Raw genomic sequence first — 14,801 nt, 5'->3', positions numbered from 1 at the left:
TCGGGTCGAATCCTCAAAAGGGGGTCGTTTCCTAGGCGAAAGGGGTTAAGTAGGGTCATGTGGGGTCGTTTCCTAAGACAAGAGGGTTTATTTCATTATTCATTCAATGTTTCATATTGATATCATTGCAACTTGGAGTTGGAAGAACCGTTGCCTGACGCCCATCGAATTGCACCATCACCCATCGAACTGCGCCATCGCCCGTTGTCATTTCTACTAACAGTGCACTAACACCCATCGACTGTGCCTCGCCCACACCTCTGTCATCGTGAAACATTGCCCACTGCGCCGTCGCCATCGCACCTTGTTGTCATGAACCTCTGTCGTTGCCCATCGTCGACTACTCAGCCAATGACTCGACCTTTGCCACCGTGATTGACCTCTGCTCCATCGATTCTGTGAACCTCTGCTCTCAGCCCATCCACGGACTTCTGCCATCGGTGAACCTTTGTCGCTGCACATCACTCAGCTGACCTTTGTGTTGGGTTGTGTTATATTCGTTGCGCTGATTGCGCAGTGGGGAGTTTGAGGGGGGCATGTAGCCCCCCATTACGTACACGGCCCCCTCTACGAGGTTCGGGGTAGCACCCCGGGGAAAAAAAAATTGGACCCTATATTAGGTTGGGCGGACCTACCTATGGTTTTCGGACCATGGTTATGGACGCGATGGTTTTCGGTCCATGGTATTGGATGCTTCGGCATGTATAAATATGTATTGTAACATTGAAAGGAATATAATGAAAAATCAAGTTGGTAGTCTCGGTTTTGGGATCCAGGGGAAAATCTCTGTGTATATGTGTTTGATGTGTTATGCTCTCGCATTGTTTATTTTCTGTGTTTTAGAATTCGTATGCAGGTAATTTCTGTACAAGGTTAAAACCTCTGCTCTCAACCCATCCACGGACCTCTGCCATCGGTGAACCTTTGTCGCTGCACATCACTCAGTTGCCCTCTGCCCATCGGATCGACCTCTGCTCAATGTTGTTGTGACCGCTACTGCTCTCATCCCATCCACGAACCACAGTAAGTAACGTTGTCACCTGTGTAATTTGTTTGATTTTTTTTTTCACTGTGTAAGGTTGTGTAATTTTTTTTAATTCTTATTTTTTTTTTTTATCTTCACTATGTATCGGTATGGCTATGCCATAAAAGTTTTATTAAAAATGAATTTTAATATTTATAAATTTTTTATTTTATTGTTTTAAAAAAATTTAAATCAGTTCATTGAATTCAAATTTCAAAATTGAATAGTTAAAACAGTAAACCCTTGTTGCAGGTTGCAGCCTACAAGTTACAACTATGAGTCAGAGTTATTATGGGAACAGTGGGAATAGTGACAGCAGCTACAGTGGTAATGAGTCACATGATGCACAAGAAGAAATTGAAAGCAGTCACAAGAGGGCAGGAAATCAAAATAGGCCTTTGCATGGTGTAGATTCTAAAGGCCCACCAAGAGATCTGGCAAAATTTGCAAAGGGGACATTTAATCCTCTAAAACCACTTCTAATCTATGTAACCAGACTTCCGAAAAAAATCCAAAAGTTGGTGGTGGCTCACGTGATTGGGTCTGCAATATTTGTGGGCATCACTTTGTTGGCAGTTATACCAGGGTGAAGCAACATATTTTGGTTATTACAAGTAAAGGAGTCAATATGTGTCCCTCAAAGAAACTGAATCCAGCTCAAAGAGAGCAACGTTGGAAGCTAGAAATGGCAGTCAGTGGAAAAGGATTGTTTTCTAGCAAAAATGTTAATCCATGCACAAATATGCCTCCATCCAATGCTTCATCAAAAAAGACAAAGGGTTCTACTGGTGCATCTCGTTCTTGTGCAATGGGTGCTACAGTGTCTGGGATGTACAATGTTCTAGATCGAGATGACACAGATGATGCAATTGGAAAATTTCTTTTTTCCAATGGAATTCCCTTCCATGTTGTTCATTCTCCTTATTACAAGGAAATGGTCCAAGCAATTGCAAGAATAGGGCCTTCATATGTACCACCCGAAGAACATAAGCTAAGAACAATAATTTTAGATAGACAAGTGTCCAAAATTAACATGCAAAAAGAGAGAATGAGACAAACATGGTTGAGGTTGGGTTGCTCTATTGTTATGGATGGATGGGTTGACATTCGAAAACAGCCACTAATCAACATCATAGTGACATCTGCAGAAGGTCCATTCTCTCTTAAAGTTGTTGATTGTTTTGGAAAGTGCAAGGATGCATCTTTCCAATTTGAGCTTCTTCGAGAAGCTATAGAGGATGTTGGGGTTGCTAGTGTCGTGCAGATTATCGCAGATGCAGCAGCAGTTTGTAGATCAGCTGGGTTATTGATTCATAGCAGGTATCAACATATTTTTTGGACTCCATGTTGTGTGCATGCACTCAATAATGGACTGAAATACATTGGCAAAATTCAGTGGATATCAGACTTGGTGACAGCTGCTAGAGATGTGCAGATGTTTATATGCAACCACCACACCTTCTTGGCCATGTACAAGACTCACACGAGGAAAGAATTCCTCAAGCCCATCCATACTAGATATGCTAGCTATTTTCTCTTATTGGAGAGGATGCTAGAGGTACATGAACCTCTACAATCCTTGGTTGTGAATTCTGAGTGGGGAAGGTGGTCAAAATCAAAGACAGAGTCGGGGAAAAGGTCAAGCTTCAGGTGTTGGACAATGATTGGTGGGCAGATTGTTCTTATTTGGTGTCATTATTGGGCCCTATTGTAGAGGTCATTTGTTACGCTGATTCAGATGCTCCTAGTCTTGGAGAAATCTATGAGACCTTTGATAGCATGTTGGGTCGTGTGAAGGCAACCATTCAGCAGAGGGAAACCTCATTAGAGTTCTATACATCCTAGATTCAACTCATCATTCAGCGTAGGTGGGATCGCATGAACACACCTTTGCACATGGCAGCATATGCATTAAACCCAAAATGGTATGTTGAAAGGCCTGGGAGAGTGCCTCCTATTGATGATCCTGAGGTAAAGAATGGCTTCCTAGATGCAATTGCAAAGATGTACAATGAGGAGGAGGGGGCAAAATTTCGAAGACAGTTTGTTCAGTTTGCATCTCTTAGTGGCCCCTTCAACACACGTGGTGCTCGGGCAAATCACATAGATCTAGCCCAAGATGACCTGATTGGTTGGTGGAGGATGCATGGGGATGGTTCTCCAGAGCTCAAACATCTAGCTATGCGTTTGTTGTCTCGGATTGCTAGTTCCTCTGCAACAAAGAGAAATTGGTCCACATATAGCTTCATCCACTCTATCAAGTGGAACAAGCTTACCTCTAAAAGAGCTGAGAAGTTAGTTGTTGTGCACAGTTCCCTACGTCTTGAGCATAGGAAGACCCCTGAGTATTTGAAGGGACCAACAACACAATGGGATGTTGATCTAGAGGATGATGCACAGGTAGATATGGAGGAGAGACTTGATGAGACACAGATGGGGTTGGTTGGTGTGCCACTTAGCATGTTTGAGAATGCAAGTGATTCTGATTCAGATGGTGACATGGTTGATCCTGATTTATTCATGCAACAACTGGATGCAAAGACTAGTGGGGCATTACCTTGAGCAATTATGCTCATTTATCATTTGATATGTTCTTATGTTATTAACTTATTTGTTTTTCTGTTTCAGACTTCAGTTGTAGACTTTAGTTTATTTTGAATCTTGATATATGATATATTAGACTTGAGTCTTGACTCTATAAAATTTTGACTCTTGATGTATCAGACTTGACTTTTATTTCAATATTCAGTATTCATAGTTGGAACTTCAATATGGTTTAAACTTTAAAACTTTAAACATTTATTTTCATTGTACATTGTTAGTAGTTACACTGTATAGTTACAAACTTACATGTATGATGTATGATTATATGATATCATGCTTTTCGTTTTAAATTTGTTTAAGTTATATGATTCATCGTTTTATCATTTATCCGTCATGATATAAGTGTTATATATTATATAATGATAAAGACAGTTACATTATAAATATTAAAATTTCAATGATATATCATATATCTTATATTTATAAGTTTTTAACACCCTGACATCCCCCCACGTTTCCAAAAAAATGGTGGGGAGCTTTTGCATAGGCTACTCCTGCATATCCCTGCTCCCTCGTCCCCACATCCCAAAAACTTGGTGGAAAATGGAAAAAAAAAAACAAATTTTACCTTTAAAATCGTTGTCACGCAGACCGGTGATTTTTTCAACTCGACTCACGATTTTTTCAAGCCAAAAAAAATCGACGATTTTATCAGCGTATTTTATCGGCAATGCAAAAAATCGCGATGTTCACAACACTAACACACACACATTTTAACTCCCTTGAAAGAGTGTGCACTAGTAATCTGTCTTTTCTCTTGGACGCAATGGCAAATAGAATGTGGATTGTATTGGGGAAGATATGTTTCGCGTGGAGGAGGCTTTCTATGGATTCATGAAATGATACTTGCTCGAATTGTGTTAGTATAATGCTATTTTCTTCCATTTTGCATGAAATTGTTGAAATTAGGTTATGTCATATTCCATATTAAAAAGAGTAATATCTTTTATGAACTCTTTTTTTTACTTATTTACGCAAAATTTGTCATCAAGTATCCATTAAAGGGACTAGATTCACACCTTTTGCCTTAAATCTCCTAGATAAGAAGGCCATTAGGGTTTCTAAAGTGAAGCGAATTATCCTTCCACCCTTTCTATCCAAGGTCCTCTTTCATCAACCTCACCGTACTGACTCCATTGCCCAATTGATTGTAGGTACTAGTCTTAGTGTGTTAATCAACCTTAATTTTCCTTTCTTCTCCTTATTACATGGTAACTAGGGTTAGGGATTGGTTAAATCTACATTTCACAACTAAATTGCACCTATATGTTATCATCCTTTAGGTAGGCATTTCTCCCATTAATGTTTAAAAGGCAAAATCCATCATTTATTGCATGTTTTACCACAAATTCTAGCGTTGACGTCTAGGTTATTTTTGTTGTTTTGTGCATTTTCAGACATTGGAAACTATTTGTTAGCTTATCCCTTGTTTACCTCTTTGAACAACCTCAAACCTTTGTTGATCTTACCATTAATAGGTTGTTTTAATTGCTATTATATTATTTTGCATGCTCTAAATCTGCGTATCTCTAAAACCCTAAATTATAACAGCATTCATTAGTTGATGGTGGCTAGTGGGAAAACTTACTTGAACATCAGCAGACCTCATCTCAGCCTCCAAGCCCTTTCTGGTATTCAATCTATCTCATCAGATCTCTTTCACCCCTTAGTCTATCTTTATTGAAAATTCTTTAGGGTGTTTGGTTGCAAGTTCCTTAGAGAGCCATTTAGCTTAGATCCCTAGATCATCTAACCTCAAAGGCGTGCCAAGGAAGCCTCCCTTTGTGGGGATAATATCTTACCACAAAACAGCAAGGGAGAAACCATTGAGGTGATAGTGGTCATGGATTCCATTGTTGCTTTGTTGTCTTTCGGAAAGCATTCGATATTGTGCCTAAGGAAGAATTATTCCAGAGGCATCAGGACACTGATATATCTAAGACCCTTCTGGCAACTATTATGAGACTATACAACTCAGTTTTGGGTCACCTCAGGATAGTACATGGCCTTTGGACTTTATCTAGAGTACCATTGGGGTAAAACAGGGGTCCCCCCTCTCGCCAACCCTCTTCGAGATTTACATTGATGAGTTGGAATCTTTCCTCCATGAGCACCTCTAGGAAGGGGATGGTTTTCTTCTTCATCGGGTGTTGATCTGCTTACCGCTTTTTGCAGATGACTTGGTCTTGTCAGCATCTACTCCCGAGAACCTACAAAGGCAGATCGACATTGTGGCCATCTTCTGTGACCTTCAACAGTTATGATCTTCAGCGTTTTGAAGAAAACTCTTACAGACATGCAATTCTACTTCGGGGGGGGAAGAGATCGAGATAACCACATCATACATCTACTTGGGAGTACAGTTCACGGTACCTCGTTTTAGTACACATTAGGGCCTCCAACCTCGACTCAGCAAAGGGTATGGTTCTTTGGCCCTTATCAAGAGAAAGTGCTTCCAAAGTCAATTTCAAGACATCTTGTCCAAGCTCTACCTCAAGGACGTGATTATTAAACTCACAATCCTCTATTGATCCAAGATATGGGGGTCGAGCTTGGCATAGACATATTGGGCCCAGATGGAAAGAATCAAACCTTACTTCTTAGGCACCTCATCAGTGGCAAACATACAATCCTGTAACCCCATTTTTAGCCAAAGTTTGGTGCCCACCCCTTTTGCTTCAATGTCATCTTTCACCTAGCTTCTTTCCTCCACAAAGTCAAATCCTTGACAGACTCAACTGGTGGCAGAGATCGGTATCCCTACCTTGCACTTTGTTCCTCAGAGGTCCTCTCTTTGGCTCACCCCTTAGGTTGGACACGAGGTTGGTTCTCAAATGTTTCCCGAGTTCTCCAGACACTAACAATCTCCCCAGAGCATCTTCCCCACTTCATATTCTACCTTGCTACACCAAGCCATCTCATGCCCCCAATATATGTATTGAATCAGTCCATCAGAAAGGATATCTACAGATTGTACATTTAGATCACTTGGACTCCGCCCTCACCCCCACCCCCCGCCACCCTTCCCCCCCCCAACCCCCTCGACAGGCTTAGGCCCAAGGATGTCCTTCTACCTTGAGCATTTCCTAGAGTTACAAGATAGCTTCATTGTCCACCCATACACGCAAAGACATTGGATGCACTCCCTCAAGGTCCCTTTGGGCTAGCTTCGAGTTGGTTCTCATCGACTCTGAGTGGAGATTGATCACCATATACCAAGATCTGATAAGATCTACCAGGTATGTCACCTTCAGGAGCCAGAGACAGAGCAGCACGTCATTTTTAAGTGCCCCCTATACTACAAGATCATAGGGCACGACCACTGCCTCTATAGATATTCAGGTGGATCCCTCTCTACCTTCTTTTGGTATCTTGACTAAAGATGCCTAGCCCTCTTCATTAAGGAGATATTCAGACACAGATCTCAAATCCTACATATTGCACCTCACTTGGGGACGATCCAGATGATCACATCATACTTACAAGTTGATCCAACTTATCGGAGCAACAAGTGACGAGCTGAGTTCCAGTGTATTTCAAATAGTAGAACAATGAGAGCTCAAGTCTCCTCTCAACCCCCCCCCCCTTTGGGAGGCCAACCGGCATACTCGACACCATTATAGAGGTGTCAAACAGCACCCAGCTGAGGAACAAACTAATCCCTCTATAACAAACTCCTCCCCAAGCCCAAGGGAACAACCAAAGACTTATCCAAAGCTTCTTTCCTTCAACTACAAATGCTAGGAGTATCCCTCATTCCTACACCCCCCAAGATCTTGCAGACAGACAGACAGACACCTTGGTGAATCCAAATGACTTCGATAGCGAGCCAACACCACTGTCACCCCCATCGTCGTCAACTATCAGACTTGGGCATTGTTGATATAATCAACCTCCAACCCTGGACTTATTCATTTATACACATGTTCCTATGGTTTTTCTTTTGTTGTATCCTTCTTTACTTCATTTTATCCTAGTTTTAGCTTTGACACTTTCTAGGAGTTGTGTTTGCACTCCCACATCGTATTTGTACTAGATGTATTCTTCAATCCCATTGCCCTACTTTTATGGTCATCCATTAGGCATTAATAGAATTATCTTATCCTAAGACCTAGAGTGCCCAATGAGGCTTTGCACGAAGCTGCTAAATTTTTCGAAAATAGGTACCACCCTACTCTGTACCTCTAGCAAAGACTTCTGATCCAACATACATGTCCCCGTGAGCATTTTCTGTTATAGCCAATGAAGACCCTTTCACCCTTTATGGTGACCATACAATGTTTTATTCATTGGACAGAACATTCAACATCTTATTGATGACCAGTAATAACCTACTGTGAAAAAAAAATGTTAAGAGTATGACCTATTTTGACTATCCATTTCACAAATGCAAAGTCAACTTCCCAAGGGCATAATTCCCATGATAATGCACAGAACTGTTATTATGAAGCCAAAATTCTGCATCCAGTGGCAGTGGTTTGACTATAATCCACCACAGCCATGAAAAGATATTTCAATCATGATGATGAATTATTCAGTGGTTGAAGGTAGTAGATCTAGTGGAGAGTAAAAGATAAAAACACTCAAGGAGGCTAGATTTGGGGCTCATAAGAAGCTTGATGGTGTTAGATCTAGTAATGGCATGAGAAGGAAACCAATTGATGTGAGCACAACACCAGCAATAGAAGAAAGATACTCACACATAACAGAGCAAGCAAGCAACTATGGGAGAAGATTGTCAGAACTGTACACATAATTCTGCACTCACTAATATTATGAAATATATATAGACTACAAAGCTATAGGAGAGTGATCACGTTTGAACTTTGACCAAGTCTCCAATTAAATACATCAAAGTGGATGTGGGATCAATTTAGACCATGTCACCCAAAAGAGACAAGGACAGTAAAAATAGGAAGAGTACAAATATAATACATGTCACACATATTCACTAGACTAAGTCTCATCAATAGTTTTCTTTGTTTCATGGCTATGCCCATAAACCATTACTAAACATAAAAAAAAAACAATATGGGAATGCCGTGCTCATGATTGGACAAACCAAATTGTTTGTAACACTTCAAATCAGATAGATCATAGAACTGTATTCAAATTGGAAGCTATCAAGAATACTATGCATTTTCTCTCTTGGTTATATTTTTTCTTAGTATGCTAAAAACATGGAATATATTGAAAAAAAAAGGCACCAAATGATGTATTGGAACAGAGATCAGATTCCCAAAACGTCCATTTATGCGCCCCACGATCTCATGAACTTGGCTTGTAAGCTTTTGATCTACAATAACAAGTCCACACAAATCCCATTAGGATAGATAAATAGATAAGTATGAAATAAGCAAACAATTGAGCAAGAAAGCTTAAACTTCATTGTATAAATGTTTAACATCACAAAGTTAAATGGAGTCATAGAAACTAAGAGGAAATAAGTAATCCAAATCCTGTATCACTGAATTTGCTCAAAACATTACAGACATCCTACCGAAAACCATTATAGATGTTGGTCCTTCTAATGTGATTCAACTAATTACTGATAATGCAGAAAATTGTAATGGAACAGGAAAAGCCATTGAGCAGCCACATCCTCATATATTTTGGTCTAGGTGTTTGGTACACACATTGAAACTTTTGATGAGTGACATTGTCAAGCATAGAAACTCTGGATGTATCAATGACCTATACAAAATAAGGACAAAACTAATCAAATTTGTCACAGGGCATAGAAGGGTCCCTTTTTATCGCACTTAAGCTAGGTTACAGCTACTAAAGATTGCAAAAACTACACTTTCTAGCTATTTCCTTACCTTCAAGGACCACTTGAAGGTAAGACGTGCTTTGGGTGCTATGGTAGTGAGTGACAAGTGGGATGACTTGTGTACTGACAGAAATGGCGCTAATGTAGTGAAGGAAACCAGTCTTCATGGTCATTTTTAGTGATATGTTAGGTAAGTTTAGTAGTTCTCCAAGATAATTCATAAAATGATTTGGTTTGCAGATTCAAATCGACCAGTAATCAGGGAGGTGTATGAGCAGATGGACAACAATGTTTAGCCTAGAGATGTGAACTTACATAATCATATTAGTGTAGAGGTGGAAATTAATGGAAAAAGATAAATATTCCACTGCATGCCTTAGCATATGTGCTCATACCAAATACTACCATGCATCAAGTTTGCAGGCACTAGTGCTTGGTGGTGAGGTGAAGAGAAAGCCACAACAAGAACCGAAGTTCGAGATGATTATATGCAACCATTAGACAAACAAGTCCCTGATGAGGATGAGTTTGATGACACTACATTCAATGGCAACCATGCCTTTGTTGGATAGAGTTGTCATTGATGTCAATATGACGACAAACCCTAGGTGGATTGTTGAAGCTGAACCTAGGAACAATCCCTGGATGCCAATGAGCAAACCCTAACCCTAAAGTGCATTAATGGAACCCTAGCAATGATGAAACATGACGATGAAACCCTAGTTGAAGCAAGCCCCATGCCCTAGCTCTAGAAGATGCCCTAGCCCTAAATTGTTGATGCAAACCAATGCCCTAGCTCTTGTTAAAGCATGCCTTACAACAATAAAAGTCAAGATAGGTCAATGGGAGTAAGGCACATTTGTGATTGAATATTATGACCTTCACACATGGGAAACAATTGGAGCACACAATTTGGCATCTAAGGAGGTTCACACATTTGAGAAAGTAAGTTGAGAGTTGGTATTGGGCACACCATTTAATGTTAGTACATGGCTTTGTAATGAAGGTTTAGAGGTCCTCTTCTATAAAAAGAAGGTGCTTCCTTCATATTTCTTGTTGAAAATAAAGTGGAGAAGTTCTAGCTCTTTGTCTTACATGTTTCCCTATTACTCCTTGAGCAATGTCCTATGGGTCTTAATGAAATCATTGAGCTACAACAATGATGTGGTGAAAGCTATCATTTGGAGGATTAAGGCAGAATTATTCACATTTTGTCGTCTGTGGGATAATTCATGGAACATAAATGTGGCACACACTATGGTAAATGATCTCTCATTCTGTTGCAATTTTCCTCACAAATTTAAAGAGCATTGCGACAAGCATATGGTGTATGGTTAAATGTCATGACAAATAACTCACTAAACTGAACTCCTTAATATGATAATTTATACCTGCAGCACTGACACACCAAGTATAAGCAATGGAATTCGATGTTATCTTCACTAAACATACATTATGTCCTGTTTTCATTTCTAAAGTATTCAGCAAGCTTCATCTGAAATTCCAAGAATGTAATATCTAATGATTCAGGGCAGAATAACTCCAATAAATGTTAAAATCGCACACAGGTCGGCTCAAATATCCCAAGAGACATGTCTCTTCACAGGTGCTTAGTTTATGTGCTTTACAACTTGTTATTGTCGTCCTATTACTGTGAGGAATCAAAGATGGATAAATCATCTAAGGCTTGGAATAACAAACCACAGTGGAACACTGGGGTTTGGGCTGCTCATATTGACACAGGTGCTTGGTTTAAGTGCTTTACAACTTGTTATTGTTGTCCTATTACTGTGAGGAATCAAAGATGGATAAATCATCTAAGGCTTGGAATAACAAACCACAGTGGGACACTGGGGTTTGGGCTGCTCATATGCAATCATTAGAGAAACTAGTCCCCGAGGAGGATGAGTGTGATACCATATAGCTACATTTGAGCCACTACATCAATGGCAACCGTGTTTTTGGAACCAACCGTGCAATTAGAGATTAAGAGAGTCAGTCACCTCTCGAGTCGTGGAACATGCACAGCAATTCAATCCAACAACTGCGACGTTTGGCAGAATAGGTATTTTCACAAATCATGAACCTTCTTCCACAGAAAAAAGTGTCGGAGGATCTACAGTTTCATCCACATTGTCAGAAGAAAGAGGTTAAATGTAAACAAATCAAAGAGCTTTGTTTATGTGCTTTGCAACTTGGGATTATTGTCCTATTATTGTGAGGAATCAAATATGGATGAATCATATAATGCTTGGAATAATAATCCAAATTTGAAAGAAGGAGCAATTGGAGAATGCCCTTTTTGATGATGATGATGAGTGTAGTGAAATGCCATCTCCATATCCTACCACAGTCGCCTTGTCCAAGACTCTAGCCATAGGGCATTCATGTTTAGATCCATTTCCATCTACATAAATAAATCCAACTTTGGTTCTGACTCCACTACTACATGGAGGCTCCTAGGAAAATTGTGGTGGTACAAAGAGGAAGAAAAAGTAAATAGAAATAAGAATAGTTGCTTCTTCTTGTTCACGGCATTATATGTAATAGACTTTAGCTCTGATTGGTGTTTTGGACCTTTCAATCTCCATACTTCAATTTAATTATCATTTTGGAACTTAAGCTCTGACGATGAAACCCTAGTTGAAGCAAGCCCATGCCCTAGCTCTCAAAGATGCCCTAGCCCTAAATTGTTGAGGCAAACCAATGTCCTAGCTCTTCTTGAAGCATGCCTTACAACAATAAACGTCACGATAGATCAATGGGAGTAAGGCACATTTGTAACTGAATATTCTGACCTTCGCACGTGGGAAACAATTGGAGCACACAGTTTTGCATCTAAGGAGGTTCACACATTTGAGAAAGTTAGTTGAGAGTTGGTATTGGGCATACCATTTAATGTTAGTACATAGCTTTGTAATGAAGGTTTAGAGGTCCTCTTCTATAAAAGGAAGGTGCTTCCTTTATATTTCTTGTTGAAAATAAAGTGGAGAAGTTCTAGATCTTTGTCTTACATGTTTCCCTATTACTCCTTGAGCAATGCCTTATGGGTCTTAATGAAATCATTGAGCTACAACAATGATGTGGTGAAAGCTATCATTTGGAGGATTAAGGCAGAATTATTCAAATTTTGTCATCTGTGGGATAATTTATGGAACATAAATGTGGCACACGCTATGGTGAATGATCTCTCATTCTGTTGCAATTTTCCTCACAAATTTAAAGAGCATTGCGACAAGCATATGGTGTATGGTTAAATGTCATGACAAATAACTCACTAAACTGAACTCCTTAATCCGATAATTTATACCTGCAGCACTGACACACCAAGTATAAGCACTGGAATTCGATGTTATATTCACTAAACATACAGTTTGTCCTGTTTTCATTTCTAAAGAATTCAGCAAGCTTCATCTGAAATTCCAGGAATGTAATATCTAATGATTCAGGGCAGAATAACTCCAATAAATGTTAAAATCGCACACAGGTCGGCTCAAATATCCCAAGAGACATGTCTCTTCACAGGTTCTTGGTAGATGTGCTTTACAACTTGTTATTTTTGTCCTATTACTGTGAGGAATCAAAGATGGATAAATCATCTACGGCTTGGAATAACAAACCACAGTGGAACACTGGGGTTTGGGCTGCTCATATTGACACAGGTGCTTGGTTTATGTGCTTTACAACTTGTTATTGTTGAAAATAATACTGAGAGGGGGGGTGAATCAATATTATCAAGTTCTTTTAACAAATCTTCCTTATTTACACTTTGAATTATTTTTGCATATCAGTACCATAAAATAATGAGCATGAACAAGAAAAACAGATAGTCACACCAAAGAACACCAGATATAAGGTGGATCCCAATGTGGGTGAAAACCACCTGCTGCAATATGTCTCTATCTTCTTTCAAATTAGAAACTCCTGTTACAATGATTTTGTACTGGTGCAGTCCTTTACCAGTACGCAGGCTGCAACCTGCAGAGAGCTACAACTCTTTCTCGTTTTCCAGTCTCTCCTGGAAGGGAGCTACAACCCCCTACTTCTTTTCTTTCAAGGACCACTTTTCATAAATTTTCAAACTGGATCCAACAACAACATTGAAGCTCATAATCAAACAACCTTCTGAATCACCCAATCACCAGATCCATACATATACAATGATATTATGAGAGTTATCAACCAGATCTAGTACATAAAGATAAGTCATTAATCATGTTGTTATCTGAACTCAATACCAGTAACCAAACATCAGTTATGCACCCAAAACCCTGCAGAATAGTCAAAGGCAGTTAAAACAAATTTTAAGCAGGGATCGCAACTTCACTGGTATAGATCTGCGGATATCTGTACTACCTCCGCACCTGCGCCTTCTGTGGCACCGCGACCACCGCACCTGCGCCTTCTGTGGCGCCTCGACCACCGCACCTGCGCCTTCTGTGGCGCCTCCGCACTGCGCCTTCTGTGGCGCCTCTGTGGCGTCTCCGCACTGCGTCTTCTGTGGCGCCTCCGCACTGCGCCTTCTGTGGCGCCTCCGCACTGCGCCTTCTGTGGCGTCTCCGCACTGCGCCTTCTATGGCGCCTCCGCACTGCGCCTTCTGTGGCGTCTCCGCACTGCGCCTTCTGTGGCGCCTCTGTGGCGTCTCCGCACTGCGCCTTCTGTGGCGCCTCTGTGGCGTCTCCGCACTGCGCCTTCTGTGGCGCCTCCGCACTGCGCCTTCTGTGGTGCCTCCGCACTTCCGCAGCTGCAGCGCTCGAGAGATCACCCTTCACAGATTCGCTTTCAACTTCCCTTTCATAGATCAAACTTTTAAAACAATAACCCAATATTTCAGATCTTAAGATATTCGATTTGCAAGAATGAATTAGCCAAGTGATCTCCTTTGCTTTATATAGGCAAGCTTCTTCCTAAAATCATGGATCAATACCATAGATAACCAATACAAGGGGCCCAAAAACATGGGGCTCAATAATACCAAGGACTAACCACCATGGACCAAAGGTAAGTTCTCCAACATATACACACTTTTGACGAGGTACCATGGTCCAAAACCATAGGTTCAAATACCAAGGACTAACTACCATGGACCAAAGGTAAGTTCTCCAACATGAAAGTGCGTGAACTTTTTCTCTACATGAAATAAACTTTTCTCTACATGAAATAAACTTTTCTCTGCATAAAAGTGCGTGAACTTTTCTCTACATGAAATAAACTTTTCTCTGCATATAAGTGCGTGAACTTTTCTCTACATAGAATAAGCTTTTCTCTACATATAAGTGCGTGAACTTTTCTGCACTATAATTTATCATCTGAGATGAGTGTGTTGCCATCAAGTACAACATATGTATCATAAAGCCATACCAGAATCATAATGCCAACAATCTCCCCCTTTGGACTTG

The 14,801-nt window shown here is 40.3% G+C and overlaps 1 protein-coding gene across 4 annotated transcripts in view; it reads right to left on the bottom strand.

Annotated features, from left to right (window-relative positions):
- Positions 1-14,801, bottom strand: part of LOC149226756 (alpha,alpha-trehalose-phosphate synthase [UDP-forming] 1-like) — a 168,260-nt gene that overhangs the window by 141,737 nt on the left and 11,722 nt on the right. For all 4 annotated transcript variants that reach the window (XM_089377593.1, XM_089377594.1, XM_089377591.1 and 1 more), the window contains exon 4: positions 8,836-8,924. In XM_089377593.1, the coding sequence (XP_089233719.1) occupies positions 8,836-8,924 (89 nt within the window). The remainder of the gene's footprint in view (positions 1-8,835; positions 8,925-14,801) is intronic.

Source organism: Pinus tabuliformis, chromosome J (genome assembly GCF_031772625.1).
Source record: "Pinus tabuliformis cultivar Carrire ecotype Pingquan chromosome J, CPIR1, whole genome shotgun sequence".
In the NCBI taxonomy this organism is placed as follows: domain Eukaryota; kingdom Viridiplantae; phylum Streptophyta; class Pinopsida; order Pinales; family Pinaceae; genus Pinus; species Pinus tabuliformis.
The sequence above is the reverse complement of the archived record's forward strand: the minus strand, read 5'-3'. Positions and strand labels throughout refer to the sequence as shown.